At 46.8% G+C, this 25082-nt stretch overlaps 1 protein-coding gene across 1 annotated transcript in view; it reads left to right on the forward strand.

Moving 5' to 3' along the window:
- FMN1 (formin 1) overlaps positions 1–25082 on the forward strand; it is a 469294-nt gene that overhangs the window by 387594 nt on the left and 56618 nt on the right. Inside the window, exon 11 of the mRNA XM_085627914.1 lies at positions 19708–20381. Within this exon, the coding sequence (XP_085484040.1) occupies positions 19708–20381 (674 nt within the window). The remainder of the gene's footprint in view (positions 1–19707; positions 20382–25082) is intronic.

The following is a 25082-nucleotide window of genomic DNA, read 5'->3' on the forward strand; positions in this document are numbered from 1 at the left end:
CGAAACGTATCCCTCGGTTTACAGAAACCGTATACGCTATAATGTCAAAAAGCAGAACTATATATCTGGGTATGTACGATCTCCGGTTCCAGAGATCTTAAACACAGAAGCTTGTGACAGCGATCCTACAGGGTACTAGACTGTTAACTGGCCTCATGCTAGAGATATTTATCAATCTGTCCTACAGGGTACTAGTCTATTTAACTGGCCTCATGCTTGATATATTTATCAATCTGTCCTACAGGATACTAGTCTAGTTAAATGGCCTCATGCTTGAGATATTTATCAATCTGTCCTACAGGATACTAGTCTAGTTAACTGGCCTCATGCTTGATATATTTATCAATCTGTCCTACAGGATACTAGTCTAGTTAACTGGCCTCATGCTTGAGATATTTATCAATCTGTCCGACAGGATACTAGTCTAGTTAACTGCCTTCATGCTAGGGATATTTCTCACGCGGACCTACAGGATACTAGTCTGGTTAACTGGCCTCATGCTAGAGATATTTATCAATCTGTCCTACAGGGTAATAGTTTGGTTAACTGGCCTCACGCTAGAGATATTTATCATGCTGTCCTACTGGATGCTAGTCTGGTTAACTGGCCACATGCTAGAGATATTAATCAGTCTTCCCTACAGGGTACTCGTCTGGTTAACTGGCCTCATGGTAGAGATATTTCTCACCCTGTCCTACGGGGTACTAGTCTGGTAACTAGCCTCACACTAGATAGATTTCTCACACCGTCATTCAGGGTACTTGTCTGGTTAACTGGACTCATGCTAGAGATATTTCTCACGCTGTCCTACAGGGTACTAGTCTAGTTAACTGGCCTCATGCTAGAGATATTAATCAATCTGTCCTGCAGGGTAATAGTCTGGTAACTAGCCTCATGCTAGAGATATTTCTCATTCTTTCCTACAGTGCACTAGTCTGGTTAACTGGCCTCATGCTGGAGATATTCCTCATTCGTAAGCCACTGTCTCAAAGCTGGGCTTTTTATCACCATTCTGGCTGACAAAACATTTGTTTAAATATATTAGCGAACTGCTGGTTGAGCCCTTTTCTCAGATGGAAAATTATGTATTTTGTTTGAGTTCTTGGACAAGCGGATGCATTTCCATGGACTCCAAGCCAGGTCTCAGGGTGTAGATAATAGATGGGAATTGGCAACTCACACCTCTAGATCTAGGAATGGTTGATGGTACCTGGAGCAGAAATTAACTTATTTTATAAAGAAGGATGGTGTGACCGATCGAACTGGACATTTCAAGAATTCCTCTTTACTTAATCTCCCCCGGGTGCTTAACCTCCTTCTTGGCGCCTTCAGTTTGCCTTCTGTTTGAAAGATTTGCTCACAAAACTCTTTCTGTTTTTGCCTCTGGTGTCAGGACAAAACCAATCTCCGTTTTACAGGTAGGAATAATTCAAAACCCTGTTGTTCATCAAACTTCGTAAAAGAGCTTTGGCCCTTCTGCACCCCATTGAGATGTGCGCAGATGACTCATCACTGGCCTTGAAAATTAGGGACTCAGATTTAAATCCTGCTTCTGGCAGTTTCCTAAAAAGATTCAATAATTTTTATGGAAATCAATGTATTCCTGTATTTAAAACTGTAAATATTTGTAATATTAAATAGGTGAAAAAGCAAATGTAAAATGTACTACTGTTTTTTATGTGCAGTCACTACATGTGTGAGATGCCCCTGCTACAGAAAATCTTCTCTGTACGGCAAACGTCATCTCTTTGGAGTGAGGGCTGAGATGCATCAGATACCTAAAAGGAAAAAATAAAATACGAATATTGAGAATGACAGTGAACACCTAAAACTAGATGTGGAAACGGGCACAATGTAGTCAAACATTGATTTAAAAATAAAAACTAGGCCATCTTTCTGAGGGTGGTGGCAAATTCTGGGATTCGGAGTTCCAGTGCTACAAAATTCTGTGGTAATAAATGACCTGCATCGCTCCATGAACACTTGTCAGAGTTGTTTTATTGTCAGGTGATTGTTTCGAGCCGACTCGTAGAGTGCTTATGTCCCATGTAGGTGGGTCATCTTTAGGAATACAAATTATGGTTCCAACAGACAGTAACCCTGGTGGCCACAGATGCGCAAAAGGTGGCTTAATGTGCACTGTTGAGTCCAGAGGATCACATGGGTGAAGGCATTTGGTTCATGAGTGAAAGTTAAAAGTTCACAAGGTGATTAGTGGTTATGGATTCTTGAATTAGATTATTACAGAGCAGTGCCCCAAAATCCACAACCTGACATCCCCACAATAGATCAGAGGACTGATGCATGTATCCAATTATGCAAGAAAAGCGCATCATTAGTTTTAATTCGGTGCCAACACATCTGGAGTCTCTCATCTCTGGACTAATTTCACCAACCCAGCATTGAGTTTGTGTGTATCGTCTGCGGCGGTTCCCTACCTGGTGTCCGCTGACTGGACCTGGTTCACACAGGCCTGGAACCCATGCATACCATATGCAACTGTCCCCCGCCTGCTGTACTGACTCAACCAGCACTGGTGGCTTATCATGTACCTAGTGTCTTCTGACTAATGCAACACTAGGGTAGGTGAGTATCCAGTAAAGCGGTGCCCTCCCTGTTGTGCACTGTCTCTTCCGCACAAAGGGCCTGGTGTTTTATGTACTGCTGTAACCTACTTGGTGCCCAATTTATCCTTTGTGCTGTATGGCTGCACCCTACTTGTTGTCTACTTAGTACCTCATCACTGAAGCCCATGTGTAGCATGTACAGCTGTGCCCTCCTAGGTGTCCAGTGACTGAACCAGCAGTGCACTTGTCTGTCTCATATACAGTTGTACATTTCTGGTGTATGCTGTCTCGCCTGACTCACTGCGTACTGACCCATGAGTATACGGTACAGCTGACCCTCCCTGGTGTTTAGTGACTGGCACATCACTGGGCTTACCTGTCTTGAGGATGGCTGTACCTTTCCTGTTGTTCACTGTCTCACATTGCACTCATCCATGTGTTGTGTGCGGCTGTACCCTTCATGGTGTCCGTTGTCTCACCTGACTGGCTGAGTGCAGGATCTGCACTTATGTTGCCCCCACTTTTTTTCTGATGTATACACTGGTTTCTGGCTATAGTCGGGCTGGGTCCCTGCTAATCAGGGCCCCAGTCTAACTGATCTCTCTAAACAACTTGGTGTGCATATTAGATGCACTGGTGATTGGATACTGTGGTACCTTATGAGCCCCTAGTATATGGTACCTTAGGTACCAAGGGCATAGGTACTTCACAGGCCTACCAGGGGCTGAAGCATGTATTATGCCACCCCTGGGAAGCATTCTCAATCTGACACCACAGGCCTGCTACTGCAGCCTGGGTGAGGTAGTGTTAGCACTCCTCACTGAGGTATAGGTTCCTATATCTCACCATACACACACATATAAACCTATCAGCCACCCCTATGGCAGGCCCTATCAATCCTGAGGGCAGGGTGCTTGGTTTACAATGTGAGGGGGTGCCTCTGCATGAGCAGGACCCCTCTGCAGCTGGCAGAGTCTATTCTCTGTGGCTGTTTGTGGATGCGGTTAAACCATATACTCTTAAGTGCATTATAACCTAGCGGTAAATGCTAACTTTGGGATGGCTGCATCAAAACATGTCGTGTTTGGTGTCAAACAACTTGGAATCATACCCCCACACCAGTAACTGGTGTGGGAGTATGAGCCCACCCATCTAGAGGGGAAGACATGTACCTACTGTGGAAACACGGTAGAAATCTGAAAGAGCCCTGGCATCACAAAATGGATGCCACCAGCACAGACACTGGGCTGCCCTCCTGCTGCTGACCGAAACTCGCAGTGGAGGAGGCCCAACAATAGGCATCCTGTCACAGGGAGGTGTCACCACCTTCCAGACAGGATTTTGTTTTTTGGGGCTGGGTGGGTGCACTCCTAGAGTGCTTTGAAGTCCTGCACTGGGGGAGCAGTAGGCTCCTCTGTGCATATGCCAGCTCAAACCAGTTCAGGGCCTACCTGCCCCTGCTCTGGCGCAAAACTGGACAAAGGGAAGTGGGTGTAACCACCCCCTACCCTGACCGTCCCAGAGGAGTGGTCATAGAGCTAGTCCCTCCCCTATCTTCAGTATAAGGTAGGAAACCTGGCCATTGCAAAGTAGATAACCCTGGATGACGCTCTACAAAGAAGAATCCTGGCCCTTCGACGTTCCACTACTTTTGGAAGACAGTAGAATCTCCCTTGGAGTCAAGGATTAACTCCCCTGCTTGGCAGGCACCAAAAACTCTAATCAACGGTCGCAAACTTTCCCGCTCCCTCCGGAGTTCGAAGTCCCTGCAGCCCGGAAGTGGATTTCCTGAATTCTCGACGGCCATTGTGAGCCCCCAGCAGAGCTGAGGCGAGTGGACCCCACGAGTGACGAGGAACAGCAATACCCTGGTACCGTGCACTGTTGTCGAGTGCAACCCCTTCACGACGTTCTACGAACTTGTGCATTGGACCATTTGTGGCCCAAGCCTCCAGCAGGTTTTGCAGCGAAAATCAGAGGCCTACCCCGTCCCGAGTGACCATGGGCTCCTGTGAAACATTTCCTCAAGAGGCGTCTTTGCGATCCCTTGCCCATTGGCTTGTGGGTCCCCCGAAGACTTTCTTATAGACTCAAAGGGCTCCTCTGGTTGCTCCAGGCCTGCCCTCACTTACCCTTGCTGGGTGAGTCCCTCAGACCTTGCTGGACTGCACCATTGACTAAATTCACTTTCCACAAGACTTGCTGTTGCCAAGGCTTGTTGGCTCCAATCCGGTTGCCGACACTGCAGTCCGCTGTAGACGTCGTGGGACACTCCGAATCCAGCTGCTGGTCACCGTCGATTTCTCCTGGACCTCGTGAGCGAAGAGTCAAAACACCCTTGATCACCTGAAATCACCCGACATCCGTGGGCATCCATCTTCCTGGCCCCGGGTCACTGACAAGTGATGGTGAACGCTGTCCCTTCAATTTTCAGGTCATCTTCATCTTGAATCCAGCTTTGGATTCCACCGGACACTTCTTCAGTCTTCGCAAGCAGCAAATCTTCTTTGGTCTCCATAGAAAACAGCAACGCGACCCGACACCAAAAGACACCTATGCACCCGGCTTCCCTGGGTGAGGTAACTCGTGCACTCCGGTGCCCTAGTGTGTTATGGCCCGCGAATTACTTACCTTGTAAGTGGCTTCCTTGTAGACTTCCTCGAAGTACCCTAAAACTTTAAAAATCAAACCGCGACTTGCGCCATTGAGATCAATAGGGAACACGCGGCTGTGTTCTCACACTGCATGCGTCTCCCGTGGGTCTGTTACTTACCTGCTTTTACTGCAGTAGTGAAGCCCCAGTGATTCTACAGGCCCTAGGCCCCGTCATTCTGCAAGTCGACTTTCCTAAACCTCTTTTTTAGTATATTATCCCGCAAACCCCTAGGGCCCCAGCCATATTTGTGCTTAACTTATTGTGAAACGTTGATATTTGAATGTGTTCCTGGCTTCTAATCTCATAAAGAGATTAGTAGAGTGTGTCTAGAAATAAATACATATATATTTGATATATATACCTGTGTGGTGTCCTTTCATTTGGTAATTCAAGAGATTATAAGGTAAAACAAGCTGCTTTACATTCCTCTGAGACTTAGCCTGAAGGCTGCTCTCCACAGCTACCACTAGGATAGCTTTCTTTGAAAGGTTGTCTTAAACCTATCTACCATAATAGTCGAATTGGACTGGTGCAAGGTGGCCACTATAACTAGTGACCAGCATATGCCAGGCCAACTTCTCACACTGAGCACTGACCCATGTGCATCATTATCTGCCAGCTCACCGAGCACTGACGCGTGTGTCATGTACAGCTGCCCCATACCTTGTGTCTGCCGGCATGCTGACCACTGGCCCAGTGCTTTATGTACAGTTGTCCCACAACTTGTGTGCCAGCTCACCGAGCACTAACACGTGCGTCATGTACAGCTGCCCCATACCTTGTGTTTGCAGGCTTGCTTAGCACTGGCCCAGTGCATCATGTACAGTTGTCCCACACCTTGTCTGCCAGCTCACCGAGCACTGACGCGTTCGTCATGTACAGCTGCCCCATACCTTGTGTCTGCTGGCATGCTGAGCACTGGCCCAGTGCTTTATGTACAGTTGTCCCACACCTTGTCTGCCAGCTCACCGAGCACTGACGCGTGCGTCATGTACAGCTGCCCCATACCTTGTGTCTGCTGGCATGCTGAGCACTGGCCCAGTGCTTCATGTACAGCTGCCCCATACCTTGTGTCTGCCGGCATGCTGAGCACTGGCCCATTGCTTTATGTACAGTTGTCCCACACCTTGTCTGCCAGCTCACCGAGCACTGACGCGTGCGTCATGTACAGCTGCCCCATACCTTGTGTCTGCTGGCATGCTGAGCACTGGCCCAGTGCTTTATGTACAGTGTCCCACACCTTGTCTGCCAGCTCACCGAGCACTGACGCGTGCGTCATGTACAGCTGCCCCATACCTTGTGTCTGCTGGCATGCTGAGCCCTGGCTCAGTGCTTCATGTACAGTTGTCCCACACCTTGTCTGCCAGCTCACCGAGCACTGAGGCGTGCGTCATGTACAGCTGCCCCATACCTTGTGTCTGCCGGCATGCTGAGCACTGGCCCATTGCTTTATGTACAGTTGTCCCACACCTTGTGTGCCAGCTCACCGAGCACTGACGCGTGCGTCATGTACAGCTGCCCCATACCTTGTGTTTGCAGGCTTGCTGAGCACTGGAGCACATGCTTCTCTCATACGGCTCTACTCCACTCTGTGGCCCCTGGCCAGGCTTGACTCACCCAACATTGGGTCCCATGTGCACCAAAAAGTTATTCGCACTTCGTACTTCTATCGGAAAGGAGATTTTGCCATCTTCCAGCTTGTTTTTTCCTTTCGTGCATCTGTTTTCTAAAAGCATTTTCAAAAATTTCAAGGTTGCGCCAAGGTTTTATTTCCTCTAAATGTAACATTAATTTTAACAAGTTGCTATCAAACCAGACTGTGCTGGAGAACCAAACTTCTGGTTCCCTCTTTGATGGATGAGTGATGTGACTGCCAGAAGCAGTTACTCATAGGAGCTGAAGGACTGACCTTTCTTTAATGTGAAAGGTACATCTTGTACAGAACATGCTCACATGTGGATTCAGCATGGTGTGGACCAGTTGCGCCAAAGTTAGACATTGCTCTTTTATAGGAAACGATGCGCAAGGGTAGAAGTAAAAATCATGAGCCCCATAATCTATTTTAGGTCAGGGTGCAGCACCGCAGTTCATCATGTACCACAGTGCGTTCTGATATACAAACCAATAACACATGGTAAGTTGACGATGACCGGGGCAATCGTTTCATACATTTTCTGACGATGAGCAGATGGTCTACTCTAGAAAATGTATTTATTGAACCTGGAATTATGTTTTACAGGTATACGGACAACATTTGCTACCATTACATGAATGCAAACATACACGCCAAGAACATATGGGAATGGTTATGTATCCATTGTACTACGAATTTGATTTTTACCATGAGCGGGAAAGTGCAGATTCATTTTCTGAATGGAACGATTATGTAGGAGAATGGGCATCTCATAACCCCTGTGTTTAAAAACACTGAACTCTACAACCTTGTATTGTATAAGCTGCTGGTGATGGAATTTGCATGAGAGGCTGCCTTATGGGCAGTTTCCGTGCATAAACCAGAATACCTCAAAAAGTATTTTTTCCCCCAAGGCTCTGATATACATATTGCAATTTTCTCTACCTAGGATTTCGGAGGAAATTGGCAAAAGGATCTGGCTTCCATATAAACACTACTGAGTACCAACCTAGATGGTTATTACACATACCATATCCAGTATGCACCACTAGGTGACGTGCAATGTCCTCATGGGTTTTAAATCCACCCACTTGAATAGTTTCAATTTTAGCAGCAAGGGCGTGGATCTGAAGAAATACTCGCAATGTAAACAGCAGAGTAACACCACACGTGGTTAGGCATTCGCGACTTGATTCTTCTGTGAGTATGCCATTTTTATTTATTTACGTATTTGTAGTGCATCCCTTATCCCCCGGGGGATGTCATGGCGCCGAGTAGTTGCCCAACCCATCCACAGAGATTTTCACTGAACCAGAACAGAAATATCATACAGTCCATTAACCCGAAAAGAGCCAAGTTTTTAATTCTTTCCTAAACCTGGTATTATTGTCAATGAGGTGAATATCCGTAGGTAGGGAGTTCCACCGAGCAGCAGCCAGGTAAGAGAAGAACGGCCTCCTGAGCTGACCTTCCTTATACGGTTGGTTTTAGCCAGGGCCAAATTGCGAGATCTCCGCTCACGAGTGGGTTTATGCATTCCACTCTGACTTGTAGAATCTCCGGACCTGCATTATGCAAAGCTTTATAAGCGAAGCATAAGAGTTTGAAATTAGCCCTCTTACGCATAGGTAGCCAGGGTAGAGAAGCTAAACAAGCGAAAGCAGAGCCAAATCTGTCCATATTACAGATTAGCATTGCCGCAGCGTTTTGGATCACCTGCAATTGTGTGAAAAGATAATCAGCCATGCCTATGAATAATGCATTGCCATAAATCAGACTGCTCGTTATGACAGCCTGGACTATAGTTCTTCGCCAAGCTATTGGGATCCATCTGAATAGTCTTCTCAAAAGCGTAAGAATACCGAAGCATTCGCCACACGTAGCCCTGACATGATCTTGCATGGAGAGTTGGCCATCAATGATGACCCCTAAGTTATTTGCCAATTTCTTGGGCGTGGGCATCTCTCCCAAAGGCTCAGGCCATCAAGAGGCATCCCAAATCCGATGTGCACCGCCGGACAGCAGGATCTCTCTTTTCTCTGCATTGAGTTTTAGACCGTGCTTGGTCATCCATCCCGCTACTTTATTGAGGCATCCCCGATGATTGCTTTGGGTCTCATTGTGATCCCCTCCAGTGATATGATCAGCTGGTTATTGTCTACATAAGAAGTGACCTAAAAGCCACATTTCAGACAATTTTGCAAGCGGAGCTACATTAGCAATGGGGCTGAATGTTGTATTTACTGTTAAGATCACGCGCTGAGGTTAGTGCGTGACAGTATCGGTACTCAGACTCTCGAGCAATCTCTGTCACCACCCCTTCCTATTGGTTCCCCAACATTCCAAATTCTAAGCCGACATCTGTCCCTGTTGTCAACCGTGCCAACGGTCATTCTAATGCTAACCTGTGAACCGCACACTGGTGTGGGACTGTTAGAATAAACTTAAGAGCCTACGTTCCGCTTCTGACTCGTTCTTACACTGAACAAGGAGTCTTGGGGAACTCCACATGTAGATGTAAAGGAGTGAGATCTGCAGGCACCCGACAGCACCATCTGTGTTCTGTTCAATAAGAAAGAGCTCCGCCACCTACGTGCATATAAATGTAGACCCATCTTGTGAGACCTGCCAATCAGCAAGCTGTGACAAAGTGTTGAAAGCTGCAGACAGGTCAAGTAGGATCAGGGGCGCGTCCCCGATCAACTACTGACCTGATATCATCCGACACAGCTAGCAGCGTGGACTCGATGCTGTTGTTAGCACGGAAACCTGTTGGAGAGGGATCCAGCAACTTATTGGTTTCTAAACAAAATTGGTCAGTCTCTTCACCAATTTTTCTAAACTTTTAGACATGTAGGGAAGGAGAGATACCGGTCATTAATTCAAATGAATTGACACATCAAGGCCAGATTATTTTGCTTGGCGTAGTAAATAAGGCTTCCTTCCAAATCTCTGGATAAATTGATAAATTACTTCTGCCAAGGATAGATTAAAAATGTTAGTAAAATAAGGCCTAAAATTGTCGCTCGTTGGGAATTGATAAACTGAGGGCAGGGGTCAAACCGAATCAGATTTAACTTCCGTCATCAGCTGTACTACTTGTGTTTGTGGTAGTTGTTCAAAGTCTCCCAGATGAGCCTTGGCATCTGGATGGGGGTCTAAAAATGTCTCCTCAGAGAGAGGGGGTTGATTTCCTCACAGTAAGACTCTCTATGGGGGATTGATTGAGAGAGGCAGGTGGGCTGGGCGAGTTCCTTCAAAATTAACTCCTATTGAAGAGCTACTATTCGCTTCGATTCGGTGAATAAAAGTCCTTCATAGCTCTTTTCAAGGCTTGGTGTTTTTTTTTTATTTGTTCCTCTTTACATTTCTTATGGTCTTTTATTTCTTGAGGACCTCCACCTCTGTTTGAGGTTTATGTTCTTCCTTTTCATTACTATTAATTCCGCTGAGCATCATTTTTCTGAGGGGGGACTTCCTAGTAGATTTATTCGCTTTCAGTGGTGCACAGGTATCCAGAGAGTTTATAAAAGTGGCATTAAGAGATTTATTCTGGTTAGAAAGCGGTAAAGTAGTATCTTCCATTGCATAAGTAAAATTATTAACAAATGTTTGCTCTGTTAGAGTCCTCCACGATCTCGTAACCTGGAACAGCACATCTGCCCCATTTATTTTGTTACCAGGGAATTTAGCTGAGAAAGGGATCAAGAAATGATCTGTGCATGTGAGAGGAGTCACTTCCGCAGTTCTAATGGTCTCAATATTAGAGAACAGGAGGTCCAATGTATGCCTCACTCTGAGTTGGACCCTACATCCATTGTTTGAAATCTAATATAGGAAGCATGACTGGCTTCCCGCCATAAAAACATTAACAGTCCCACTTAACACACTAGTTTTGACTTCATGATAAGCATAAAAATAAATAATGGAAAATAATAACCTAGCATAGTTAAGGAACAACACAGGAAAAACACACGGAACTGCCGATCATGTTGATGTCCCCATACTGTCAATGGTAAGGTTATATGTAATATCACCAGTGATGCAATCATTAAAACACACAAGATGATGGACGGAATGTTGCACATTGGCAAAACATTCACCCCAGTCACAGATCTTGGTTTAATCCATCGTTATTTTGCTCACCACGCCACCCCAGTTCAGACATGGCCATATGCAAATCAGTCTTGACCCTGTGCCTCATGGGAACAGTCCAGCCCGAACTGCCAAGCCATGTCTTCCCTGGACCGGAATCAAGCATCCTAGGACCGGTTTCTGGCTATCAGCCGTTATCAGCCAGGATAGCTTGACTCCAGTGGCGTAGTGAGCACGGGTCCCACGTCTGGGAATACCCATCCCACTTAGGGCGAAAAGCGTTACAACAAACAAATGATGGACGGAATGCTGACAATGCAGACATTCTCCCCCAGTCAAGAGATCTGGGTTAAATCCATCGTTCTTTTGCCCACTACGCCACCCCAGTTTAGACATGGCCATATGCAAATCAGTCTTGACCCTGTGCCTCATGGGAACAGTCCAGCCCGAACTGCCAAGCCATGTCTTCCCTGGACCGGAATCAAGCATCCTAGGACCGGTTTCTGGCTATCAGCCGTCATCAGCCAGGATAGCTTGACTCCAGTGACGTAGTGAGCACGGGACCCACGTCTGGGCATACCCTTCCCAGATAGGGCGAACAGCAAAACACACAAGATGATGGACGGAATGTTGCACATTGGCAAAACATTCACCCTCAGTCAAAGATCTGGGTTTAATCCATCGTTCTTTTGCCCACTACGCCAACCCCAGTTTAGACATGGCCATATGCAAATCAGTCTTGACCCTGTGCCTCATGGGAACAGTCCAGCCCGAACTGCCAAGCCATGTCTTCCCTGGACCGGAATCAAGCATCCTAGGACCGGTTTCTGGCTATCAGCCGTCATCAGCCAGGATAGCTTGACTCCAGTGGCGTAGTGAGCACGGGACCCACGTCTGGGCATACCCTTCCCAGATAGGGCGAACAGCAAAACACACAAGATGATGGACGGAATGTTGCACATTGGCAAAACATTCACCCTCAGTCAAAGATCTGGGTTTAATCCATCGTTATTTTGCTCACCACGCCACCCCAGTTCAGACATGGCTATATGCAAATCAGTCTCGACCCTGTGCCTCATGGGAACAGTCCAGCCCGAAACTGCCAAGCCATGTCTTCCCTGTACCAGAATGAAACATCCTGGGACCGGTTTCTGGGTTTCACCCCTCTTCAGCCAGGATAGCTTGACTCCAGTGTTGTAGTGAGCACGGGACCCACGTCTGGGCATACCCTTCCCACATAGGGCGAACAGCAAAACACACAAGATGATGGACGGAATGTTGCACATTGGTAAAACATTCACCCCCAGTCACAGATCTGGGTTTAATCCATCGTTATTTTGCTCACCACGCCACCCCTGTTCAGACATGGCCAGCTGAACTAGGGCTCAAAATATACAGCTACCCTCTTTGCAAAAAAGAGTCAGTGTTCTGTGAAAAAAGTGATGGAAAATGTGTTTTTAATGAAAGCATATGGTCTGCAATGGATTTTGGGTAAAAACAGTCTTGTGGGAGCCACGCAGTCATCCCACCCTGGATTGCTCTAGGTGTCTTGTTTTCAAAAGTTTGCAGGTTTGCAGGTTTACTAGGTTTCCCTAGGGTGCCGGCTGCAGAAAAGGGTCGGTTATTTGTGGGAAAATGCAATGAAAAATGTGTTTTTAGTCAGTTTAAGGTTTGCAAGGTAATATACGGTGGGAGCCACACAAGTCACCCCACCCTGGATACCCCTACGACTCCGAATCCCTTGAAAACCTCAAACCTCTACTAAAGACACACATTTTCCACTCATTTCTGTGAGGGAAACCTATGGAATCTGTGGGGAGCCACAAATGTCCTACCACGAAGCATTTCACCAAGTCTCCAGATAATAATGCTACTGACTTGTGTGAGGTAGCATTTGGAAGGGGCTCCAAATGAAACAGACACATCACATTTTTGCACTGAAAATGGCCCCTTGTTTTGCAATATGGGTACCTGTGGATTTTGGACCCTAGCCAAGTCGGCACCTAGGGAAACCTAGCAAACTTGCAAATTTTTGGAAACTAGGGGTGACTGACTCTCACTAGGTAATTTTACCCAGAAGCCTTTGCAAACATCAAACTTGAGTAAGAATCACACATTCTACTCACATTTCTGTGATGGAAACTTCTGTAAACTGCAGAGAGACAGACCTTCTACCACCTTGTGTTCCCACATATCTCTGAATTAGAATGGTACCACACATGTGTCGGTGAGTTAAGAGACCACAACACAAAAGGCCCTAAAGCCCTCCATTGAGAGTTCAGCAATAAGGGTAGCAGTGGTATTTGGGGTTGTGCTGTGGTGCCACACATGCAAAACTATGAACAGCCATTTTTGAAGACTAGACAACCAGGGAATTTCAAGGTGGTGTGCCTTGCGTGGAACCCACAAGGTTTTCCTACCCACAATGCCCTGCAAACCTCAAACATTGCCTGAAATCTTACATTTCTACGGTGGATTCCACAGAGAAACCACTAAATTCCTACCACCTAATGTTACTCCACTTGTGCTGATAACAACACTGCCCCACTTGTGTTGCCGGACCTAGTTTCCACAACAGAAATGAGCCAAACCAAGGTCAAAGAGGCCCCTTGCTAGGACCTCTGTTGACTTTAGTTTGATCCGTTCCCGCTTTTGGCATTTTTCTGAATTTTTTCCCCACCAGAGCGGGGGAGAGCACTCACCTGCTCCTTATCGCCGTTCCTGTGGGGAATCTGTGACGTCCGTGCATCTTGCAGCATACTGACATCATGGACGGGTGGAAGGAGGGGCGGTGACTGATGGAAACGCGATTCCCCATCTTCTACCATCTTTGTAAAAAAAAATCACGAACACCGGAGGATCCCGTTGAGCCCTCACCCAGTGTCAGACGATCTGGGGAGGGGATGCGGGTGTTGACTGCTGGCCGTTACGAGCACCAAAAGGATGAACATCAACTCAGTGGGTGTGATGCATGTGGTTGTTCCTTTTCTTTTGATATTTCTTTGAATTGTGCATGTGTGTTTAGAAGCACTTCTTGTCTCTTTTACATGATGGATTAATGCGGATGACCTGCTGACTTCCTTTGGTGTGGTACTTGGTGAACTCTGTAGTAGGATGTGAGTTCGGATGCATGTAGGCGTCTGCTTGAGCCTGGAATGTTGAGCGAGAGTATGGGAGAGGTTTGAAGGATAGCTGGTCGTTTGTAAGTTGTTTTTGGTGGTGAGGAAGTCGGCGTGTCTTCAAGTCGCTCCTGTATCAACAGCTTAATTAATCCTTGTTGAAAATATGTGCTGTGTGTGTCCTGGTGCCACCGTATACACTGGCAGCGAGCATGCCCCATGCGGGAGCCACAGGAGCATTGGGTTCAGAAAAGAAAGCTCTCTTATGGGCTCTGTGGAAGCGGTTTGCAGACAAGCCAATCCTGTTTGGTTGTTGTGGGAGCTGTTTAGTATTGGCCTTTGTGGACCATACAGTCTTCAGTGGTTGGAGTGGGCTAGCTTGGCGCTAGGATTTAAAAAACTATAATAAAGAGTTATTTTTCAGGGAAGAGCAGGACCTTAAGCTTCTTCCTGAAGGGGATGTGCAAGGGTGATGGTCTAGGAGGGAGTGTAGAGAAGACTGTGCCCCCAATCCAAGATTAGCGAAAGACTGGAACAGTTGTAAGATATTGATTAGAGGATCAAATGTAATGTGAGGGACAGTATCTGATGATTTTTGAGGTAAGAAAGCCGAAGCTTTTACGCTTTTATGAACCAAACAGAGGACCTTGAAATGAACTTTCTTGGTAATGGGAAGTCATGGTAACTGCATTAAAATGGGTTTTGCTTCGGCAAAACGAAGGGCTAAGGCCTTGCAGATTGATTTTGGCTTGTTTGGAGACTTTGTAATAGGGTTTTATTTATGCCCCCATAATGCTTTACAGTAATCTAGCCTAGACCCAATCAGAGCAGAGATGGCTTCTTTCTTACCTTTGAGATCTGAAAGGGGAGAATGTGTTTAAGCTTGCATATCTGGAAGGAGCAGCTTGTGATTATGTTTGAGCTCTGGGCTCCATCTTGAGGTGAAAATCTCTTTCTACTCCTAGGGTTTTGAAGCTGCTATTGGAGCAAGGAAGGGACAAAAGAACTGGGCCAAAATTGAGCAAACCAGACATAGGGATTTCCACCTGCAATTGTCAACTCAGTTTTAGCCTTGTCCATCATGGGCTACTTTTTATTTACCCAGCCCTTGACTTTGCATAGGCACTCTTTAACCTCTTCGATGCCGTTGACGGAACGGTTCCGTCATGCACGCCGGTTGGGCTGTGCTTATGACGGAACCGTTCCGTCATGGCGCCGCCCGCGCTCAGATCTTTCAGCACTGCGCGGGAATCCGCGCAGCGCTGAAGAGGTTAAATAACAGTGGATTTGACCCAGCATGAGTTACTCAAAAGATCATTTGTGTGTTGTCCACATAAGTGAAGAAACTGGTCCCAAATGCTTTGGTCACCATTGCCTTTGGTTGGACATGGGTATTAAACAGATGGGGAGAAATTATCTGAACCCTGAGGAACACCGGTGAGCATCTGACCATAGAGATGTAAGTGGGACGACCGCTATTCTTTGAGTCTTGCCTTTCACCCATGCGAAAACACTGTTTAAGGCCCCTCAAGGCACACCACAGGTATAGAGGCTGTTTATCAGAATGCTGTGGTCAACTGTATTGAACGCTGCCAACAAATGCAGTAAGATAAAAAAAACTGGTACAATTTTATTCAGAGGCCATGAGAAGCTCAATGACTTTGGCAGTCATGGCTTTTTTAGTTCTTTTGCTTATCCCGTTTGGGATGGAGTTTACTTCTAATGAGAGTAATAGATTTATAATTTGATAATACACTAGGATATAGAGTGAGTGTTTTGAGAAGTGACTTCACAATTCCATGTTTCAATTTTTTCGGCGTAATCCAGAGATTAAGGAAATATTAACCAAATTGTTCATAAATTTAGTTCATTCTCGGTGTTTAAAATATAATATCCTATAGGCGAAGGATCGACAGTGAGCCTGATTTGCACTGTCAGACCTCGTTTAGGCCGCCACTGGGCAGACCGGGGCTACTTGGCCCGAGGTGTCGTGGTTTAGGTAGTTTACCCCTGGTGTCACATTTTTTCTAAAGTAGTGGACAGCATGGTCCAACAAGCCTGCCTCTGTCCCTGCCAGCTGTGAAACATTTAGTCACTAGAAGGAAAACCAGTAAGATGTCTGTTGACGTTACTAGTGCTGGAATGCTGTCTGCTATATATGCAAGTATGCATGTCAAACCTAGCTATGATGCAACAGTACATTACATGAGGCGATCTACATCAAGTGTGGATTACACACATTTTACACACATTTTGGCATAGGAAGAGTAAGTGATTTGCTCAGAACACCCAGTATTGATGATAGTGCAGAGGCCGGGATTTGAGCCTAGGTCCCCGGGTTTCAGAGACTGCACCTCCAGCCACTAGGCCACATCTCCCTGGTGACCTATCAACTGTGGGACCAGGAAGTTTGTATTAGAAACCCTTGTGTCTGAGACGGCCTGCATGTCAGCTTTCCAAGTGCTTGGAAGTTTGGAGATCTAAAAATGCTCCTTTTTATGTTCTTCTGTTGATGTTGTCCAGATGCATCCTCCTCTCCTGCCAGCAGTCCAATAGCCATGGTTGACTCAGGCCATGTTTGTGAGTCCCACTGAAGAAAACAAGAAATAAACCATAGAGAACAACATTCCAAGCTGTCATCAACATGATCTTCTGAACATTAAGATTATATATTTTTTTAATGGATGTTTTTGGAAAATGTTGTTGAGATAAGTTATTGCTCAGTGGTGTCCTTTGTGTAAGAATATTACGCATGAAGTTTTGTTTTAATACATCCATCTGTTTCCCAGATTTTGTGCTGAGAGAAAATGTGATGAAGATGAAATGTGGCTGAGGGTGATTTTATTAGTTTTGGATTCATTTATTTGAAGAATGCCTTATCAACGATCAGATGGCTTGGGGGGCACTTATATAGAGACGTTCTGTACTAGGGCGAGTTAAAGATTTGTGACTGCAAAAATGACTGAGTTGAATTGCTACTCCTCAAGAAGATACCATTGGAATCTGAAGATCAGAGATTAGAATCCCAGTGGACGTAGGTCAACATCGGAGTAGCGAGTATGATGAGTTATAGTAGTTCAATTGAAACCTTTTCAAGATACCTCCTCATAGGTTTGTTGAGTGGGTATTTTCTTAGTCCTACTCCCCAGTTGCTCTTTCCTCAAGATTGTGGCATCTTCTTAGAGGATTAGCATAGGGTACCAAGCCCTTCAGCTCTACACTAAGCACTCAAGGCAATGATGAGGGATTACATACTACCTGTCGCTCCTGCACTCAGCGTCAACACAGGTCTTGAGCTTTGCACACATCCCCTCTCTTAACATTAAGCCAATGGCTGAAGCTTATGTACAGTTCTTTGCACCTCTACCTTGGGTCTCTTAAGACGCTGTCTGCAATAGTGATTCAAGGACTCCTAAGAGGCACTAGTAAAGACTGTTCCCGCAGGATCTAGGGTTTGATAATGAGCTCTTTGCAATCTATTGTCCCATCTCCAACCTTCTCTGGAGGGTGAGGATGGGCAGTGAAGCAATAAACCGAATGCATTTGTCTTAAACTTTACTTTTCCTTTTATCATGACATATTAAATAAGACACCCAACAGCTCCACAGGATGGGAAGGATTTAAGTGTGTACAATATAGCAGTGCATCGTAGAGTTCACCTGTAACTGTAGGTGGTAAATTAAGAACAACAAATCTTGGTACATGGAAGGTGCGCGTGGCATGCAACCCAGTGGAGCCAGAGTAGGCCACGTCAGGTGGTCACAATCACGGGTCTGCGAGGAATGCACAAAACATACAAGAACAACACTCATGCTCAAGAACCCAGCTCCGTGGTCTTCAGCGCCTGTAATTAGTTTCACAGGGGTTACAAATTTCCTTTGGCCTGGAGGTCGGAGGCAGCAATGAGGCATAAAGTTCACTGGTAGTGTTGCAGTCCATTAGGATGTTTAGTCAGGCTTTGGCTGTTGGCAAATGTTTGCTCATCCCATGAAGAACGATTTTGCTTTTAGCTAACAAAAATGTAATAGCAGTGAACTGTTGGACACTCTTTGGTTTAGCTGAACATAGCCCAGTAATGCTAGCAACGGGCCCGGCGCAAGATCAGTGTCAATCATCTGGGCTAGACGGATGAATATCGCGCACCACAAGGTCTTAATAGGACTGTACGTCCACTTCATATGTACAAAATCAGCCCCAGCGACATGGCATTTAGGACAGCTAGAGGATCTTATTGGGTCGAGCCGTGTCAGGGTGCTATGCATAACATAGGCTCTGGGTAAGTATTGGTAATGTACGAGTTTGAGGCGGTGATTGGGCAAGTTAAGATGTGTTTGAGCACAGCAAGCAAACCACATTTTATGGGTCAGGGGGCACTCCAAGTCAGCTTCCCAAGTCGCCCTTAGTTTCCCATCGTGGGGTATCGGAAGGGCTACGCAAGTATGGTACAGCTTGGAGACCAACTTCCTCCCATTGCTGTCAGTGATTACTAGTGTCAGAGGGTGAAACTCTTCTGGAGCCAATGAGTTTGTTGGGATCAGGGCCCGCAGAGCGCTATGGAGAAGTTGCAGAATGAAGTGGACTATATAGGTGGCATTAGTACCAAATGCATTTGTGACCTGGTCTTGTTTCCTTTTTTTGTGATTCTGAAGTTGATGCCATTCATGGCACAGAAGACAGTCACATTATGTTGCTTGTGAACATCTGATCGCTGACAGAAAGGACCTGAACCTCCTTGCCTCTTTTGCATGTTTGATAACTGGGTGCTCCTTGTAGAGTGCCTGGATGAGATAAAGGATGGTTTAAGAGTGGATGACTACTTGATAGATGCCTCCTGATCATTCAACAGAAATATCCATTCGTACCACCAGGGAAAGTTAAATGTGGGGGAGTGTAGTGTTTGGGTAGGGACCTTGGGTGTAGGTCTGGATTCATAGTTTTGATTTGAGGGGTCGGATGAATAATTCATGCCTCAGGAACAAGACAGAACCTTCAGATGTAGGGACCGGAACAAGGAAGGCTGTTGGTGACGTGTTGCGCATCACTGCATACAGAACCAATGTACAGTGCACAAAAGATGAATGAAAAAGGCCTCTTGTTTATGTAGGGGTTCATTATACTTGTGTGGTCCTTCACCTGATCTCTTCACCAGCACATGCCTAAGATAACAAAAGGGGCCTTCTGTGGCGTGAGCCAGTTGAGATGATGTGACAAGGATTGATTTGAAGTGGGTAAAATTAAATGTTGAATATGCGACCTGCAGGGATGCAGCTGCTAGTGAATTACATGATGATCTACATTATTAACCTAAGATAATGTGATACAATGCACAGAACCCACAATCCTCTGTTGTACCCAGTGTTTTCTTTGTGCCCAGAATATCCATTTGACAGATGCAAATTTCAGCCTTAACCACAATGGAGCTCTTTATTGGCTCTTATTCTCTTATTTCAGCATACTATGATAAGCTGCCATAGTTTAGTCTTTAATTCGATTGTTTCTTGGTGTTGGTGTCTGTGTAGGGTACTTGGCATGACCATGGGTATAAATATGCAAGTGCAATTTGTGGTAGGTGGGGCATGTGCTTGAGCTATAGGTTTTCAAGACTTTCCTAAAAACGCTCTTGTTTTTGTTCCACAGTCCCAGTTTGAAGTTGAGATCTTCAACATTCGAGGAGAGCAGGCAGTATTAACATCGAGGCTTGAGGAGGACATTGAGAACCTAAAGAAGGATTTGGAAAACCGTCTCAGCAGGGGTTCCGGGGAGGCAAGAGACGCTTGTGTGTCAACGGAAGACGATAACCCTCCCAGGACGTTCCGAAATGTTTGCATACAGACTGATCGCGAAACCTTCATCAAGTCAAGTGAGGATGATAAGGTGGTAAAGAACAGTCAGATTGTGCCCGGGAAGCTGAACATCTCCTCCTTAAATCAAACTATATCGAACTCCACTGAGAGCAAGGAGAGTGGTCCAGTTCCTCCTGCCCCTCCTTTGCCTCCATTTGGGTCTGGGGCACCACCTCCTCCTCCTCCTCCTCCACCCCTACCACCAGGTAGTGCAATTCCACCACCTCCCCCTCCAGCACCCCCTCCACCACCAGGATTTGGGCCCCCACCTCCACCTCCGCTCCCTGGTGGTGGTCCCCCGGCAGCACCACCACCACCGCCATTTCCTGGGTCTGTGGTACCACCACCTCCTCCTGGGCCTGGATTTTTCAGAAGCGGTTTCAATAAAGCTCCACGGAAGCCTGCTGTCGAGCCGAGTTGTCCCATGAAGCCTCTGTACTGGACTCGAATCCAAGTAAAAGATGACAGGTGAGTGATTCCACCACTCATGCTAGCTACCTCCATTGAGAAGGTTGTGTGGGTTCGTATAAATAAGCAAGTGAGATTGAGGGAACATTGTTAAGCTCCTTAGAGTGAGTACGCCATTGGAGTAAACGTGATCTAGTCTAGTGGTTCGGTTACAGACTGTGGAACTAGAATACCAGTGGAAAACCATTTTGCCCTACTTTTTTTGCTTCTTAGATTTGCCCTTGCCATATTACAGAAAGATGTTTTGCATCTTGGCAAAAATGAGATCCTAGCATTCCTAGTTTATAAATCAATGTATATATGGCAAGGATTTTCAAAAAAAGACAACAGTACATGAACAACCTGGTATTACTTTTCCATTGTTTTTAGGATAAAAATGGATGATTATAATTTTGCCTCAGACATAGTTGCTTCTATCAAGTTTGAAAAGTGGAGAAAACGTTTGAGGCATGTGTAGCTGGGGTTACACATGCTGTGCATACTTGGTGCCTTCTACTCCTACCTTCTTGAGCCGTTTGACCAGGAGTTGGTGGTTGACGGTGTCGAAGGCCGCGCTCAGGTCGAGGAGGATCACTGCCACTGATCCTCCCTCGTCCAAGAGCGCTCTGGCCTCCTCCACTGCTGCCAGGAGGGCGATGTCGGTGCCCTGTCCTGGGCGGAAGCCTGAGCCCCACATTGTTTAACATCTATATGTCCCCATTGGAGGAGGTTGTCACCCCGTTCGGAGTGAGCATTGTCAGTTATGCGGATGACACACAACTAGTTGTCTCCCTTTTCCACCCTAGTCAACAGCCTGCGGACCTATTTAACTGCTTGACGCAGATCCAAGGGTGGATGAATAACTCAGCCTTAAAGCTGAATGGTTCTAAAACTGACATTCTCCTTTTGGGTCAGAAAGGACTCACCTTCCCTTTGAACATCTGGCCACCCTGTTTGGGACCCCCCCCTGCCCCCAAACAGGAAGTAAAAAGCCTGGGAGTATGGATTGAAACAGACCTTTCATTCTCCACGCAGGCCAAAAAAGTAGCAGGCACCTGCTTCGGGCTACTCAAATCGATGAGAAAGATCCTGCCCCTTCTTCCACCCACATCGCAAAGACTTCTCATCCAAGGCCTCATACTGTCCAGGCTTGACTATAGCAACGCTATATACCTGGGCGCACCCGAAGCAACCCTAAACAAACTGCAGAAAATCCAAAATGCTGCCGCCCGGATCCTCACGCACACCCCTGCCAGAGCTTCAGCCAAACCTGCTCTGAAGCTCCTTCACTGGCTTCCAGTAAGGGAACGAGTAATATTCAAAGCCTTAAGCCTGGCCCATAGACTACTGCAGAATCAGGGCCCCCCCATTCTGAGGAAATTTATACAACCGTATAAAGCCCCTAGATCCCTCCGATCGGACAAGGAGTCCCTCATCATCTTGCCGAGATTCAAGAAAGCCCGCACGGGTGGAAGGCGCTTCTCGATCCACACAGCTCGCCTATGGAACGCTCTCCCCCGAAACCTGAGGAAAGAACCTAACTACCTGCGATTCAGGAAACGACTCAAAACACACTTGTTCCCTTAATTTTTTTTAACCACATCTGTTTAAAATTGCTGTCCCCCCCCCCCCCCCCCTTTTTTTCTCACCCCCGACCCCACAGGTGTAGGGATCCTAGCGCTGGGATACCTCAGGGTGACTACGCGCTCTATAAAAATTTCTAATAATAATAATAATAATAGTGTTTGGCTTGGATGTGTACAACTTCTTTGTCTTCAAAAGAAGTCTTTTTGCATCAGGGGACCTAGTGACTCCACCTATTTCTGGTATTGCGCATGGGCATCGGCTCCATTGTTAGATTGTTTTTTCTCCGTAGTCTGTTTCAGATGTGTCAAAGTGAGCTCTGGTTTGACGGAGTGTGATGTTCTTGCTGGGCCTTCGGATCCATTTCCTTGTTGATTGTTCCAAACAATCCTGCTTTCCTGTTGGTCTACACCATCACACACCTTTCTACTCTGTTAGTCACCAACCTCTCCACTCTCACCGTCCGAGTCGAAAATGTCCCCGTGATGGAAAGGATTCCTTTCAGTTTCTGTCCTACTTGCTACACCAGATACCCAAGATCTGACCTCCAGGAAGTCTGCAATCTTCTCTTGTCTCCCGAACACCACAAAGACTCCTGTTCGGCGTGCCTTGCGTTTCGTAACAAAAGGCTTTTCGGAACCGATACACTAGTCTCCTCACAACTGCAGCCATGGCTGATCAATGAGAGGAGGAAGAGACCCCGGACATCTTCAGTGAGCGAATAGGGTTGTATGATGAAGAGGTGGATACTCCTGGCATTGAAATAGAGGCTGCCTTCTCGCCGGAAAGTGTTCAATCAGAGGCGGATGTCGAGTCAGAAGAGCCTCCACCAACCCAGAGTCCAAAGAAAACCACAGTCAGTACCTCTACTCCCCCTACTTATGACGTAGAGGCGCCAGCCTCAAGTTCTCATGCTGCCCACGTGACCTTTGGTGTACCCCTGCCTTCTGGCCATGGTCAACACAGACAGTCCGAGCCACTCTGCACCGAAGTCATCCATGATCCTTGTCCACCGTTTTGGCACCAGAACCAAAGACAGAGCCTCAGCCACCATCGGACTCGAAACGCATGGGGCCTAACATTTTGGAATCAAGACACACCGCACCAAAGCATTTGAAGTCGAGGCACCCAGTTAAATGCCGAAATCCTCAAACCTGAAGGATCTGAAGCCCAGATTGAGCCCAACGCCTTTTGAACGGCGACTCTCTTCGGTTCCGTCACGGCTGCCATCTACTACTGTCGCCTCTGCCGCTTCCGGCGACTACGGACAGCCAATCCCTGAGCGGCTGCAGGAACAACTTGATGCTTGGCAGCAACTAATCCTTATTCAGCCAGGCACTGGTAGGATTCCCGCTCAACCTCTATAGGGTTCAAAGGACTATGTTCCTCGTAAGGGGAAATTTTTGAGGAGGCATTAAACCTCCAGTACTTCCTGCTCCTAAAAGATCCAAAAAGCACAATAGGGCTACCTCTCCATTACCTTCTGCTCATTGTCCTCCTTTTTCACCTCCCCCTGTTGCTCCTGTGTTGCCTTTGGAGTATCCACAGCACTCCCCTCTGGGTTCCTCACACTCAGGGGGCCTCACACTCAGGGGGGCAGGCATAGTCCTAGGCTCCCTTGTGACCCATATGACGCTCAGGGCCCTGATCCCTGGGATGGCCGAACTTTAGAACCCCCACAGATACAGATCATTACCCCCTCAACCCTCTCTTCCAGATGATGTTACCGCATACCATGAGGTTCTACATAGGGCTGCCATTATTCACAATGTAGAGCTCCATGTGCAGCAGGAAGAGGATGATTTTCTTGTGGAAACCATGTCCTCTACCCAACTCTTCCTCCAATGCCTCCTCATGGCCAATGGGGTTCTCAAGCCTGCCATGGAGATTTTCAAGGAACCAGTTAAGGCAAGAGTTATCGCACCTAGAGTAGAGAGTAAGTTTAAGGTCTCCCCCAGCGACCCGACCCTGTTACATTCGTGGGCAGTTACCCCCTGACTTTCTGGTGGTTCATTCAGCCAGGAAATGCGCTAACACATAAGGCCCTGGTGATGATTCCCCTCCTGACTGGGATAGCAAGAAAATAGGTGCTGGAGGCAAAAGATTGGCGGCAAAGTCGGCCACCCATTGGAGACTCACCAATTTCATTGGCTTACTCCTCCTGGTACGACCGCGCCCACTGGGATCAGATGGCAGACTTTATAGAACATCGCCAGAACAATACCAGATAAAGGAGCCGCAGTTGGAAGCAAAAGGAGAGGTCGTTTCAATATCAAGATCCACTGCGCTCTGGATGCAGCCGCCCACGACATTAACACAAGCATCCACTTGCACCGCCATGCATGGCTGCGCATGTCAGGGTTTAAACCAGAGGTCCAGCAGCACCTTCTCATTGATGGCCAGCATCTCTTTGGCCCTCAGGTCAATGAGATGCTTGAAAAAATAAATAAAGATACTGATACGGCCAAGGCAATCTGCGCCATCCAAACACCACCTCCTCAAGGTTCCTTTCGGCACACACTATTGTGTTGCGCACCCAAGCTCCCCACTCCAGAAACCTCTTCTACCTTCAATCGACCAACACAAAAAAACCTCCTTGTGGGTTTATTGGAGGGGTGGATAGAGGGAGGGACATGGCATGGGTTAGGCAAGGGCACAGACTCAAAAGGGACTGTCCCCCCAAAACAGTGACGATCTTTGATTCCCCCGATCACATAACAGCTGTTTGTGGAGCATTGTAGGGGTCTCTACCCCACTGGTGGGAAACCACCTCAGACCGTTGGGTTCTAGATATCACACGAGGGTTATTGTCTGGAATTCCTACAAACACCACCAAACGTACCCCCCTCGACAACACAAACTGCAAGAACATTTGTGACTTCTTCACGCAGAAGTGCAGGCTCTCATTGGCAAAGGGGCGCTAGAGCAGGTTTCGCCTCAACACTGGAAAGTGCACAAATTCCCTCTATTTTCTTATCCACAAGAAGGACAACTCTCTCAGGCCTATCCTTGCTCTCAGGCCTCTGAACAAATACATCCTGTCGGAGCACTTTCACAGGTTGTCATACCATTACTGCAGAAAGGAGACTTCATGACCACCCTATATCTGAAGGACGCCTAGTTCCATATAACCATCCA

Source organism: Triturus cristatus, chromosome 9, assembly GCF_964204655.1.
Source record: "Triturus cristatus chromosome 9, aTriCri1.1, whole genome shotgun sequence".
In the NCBI taxonomy this organism is placed as follows: domain Eukaryota; kingdom Metazoa; phylum Chordata; class Amphibia; order Caudata; family Salamandridae; genus Triturus; species Triturus cristatus.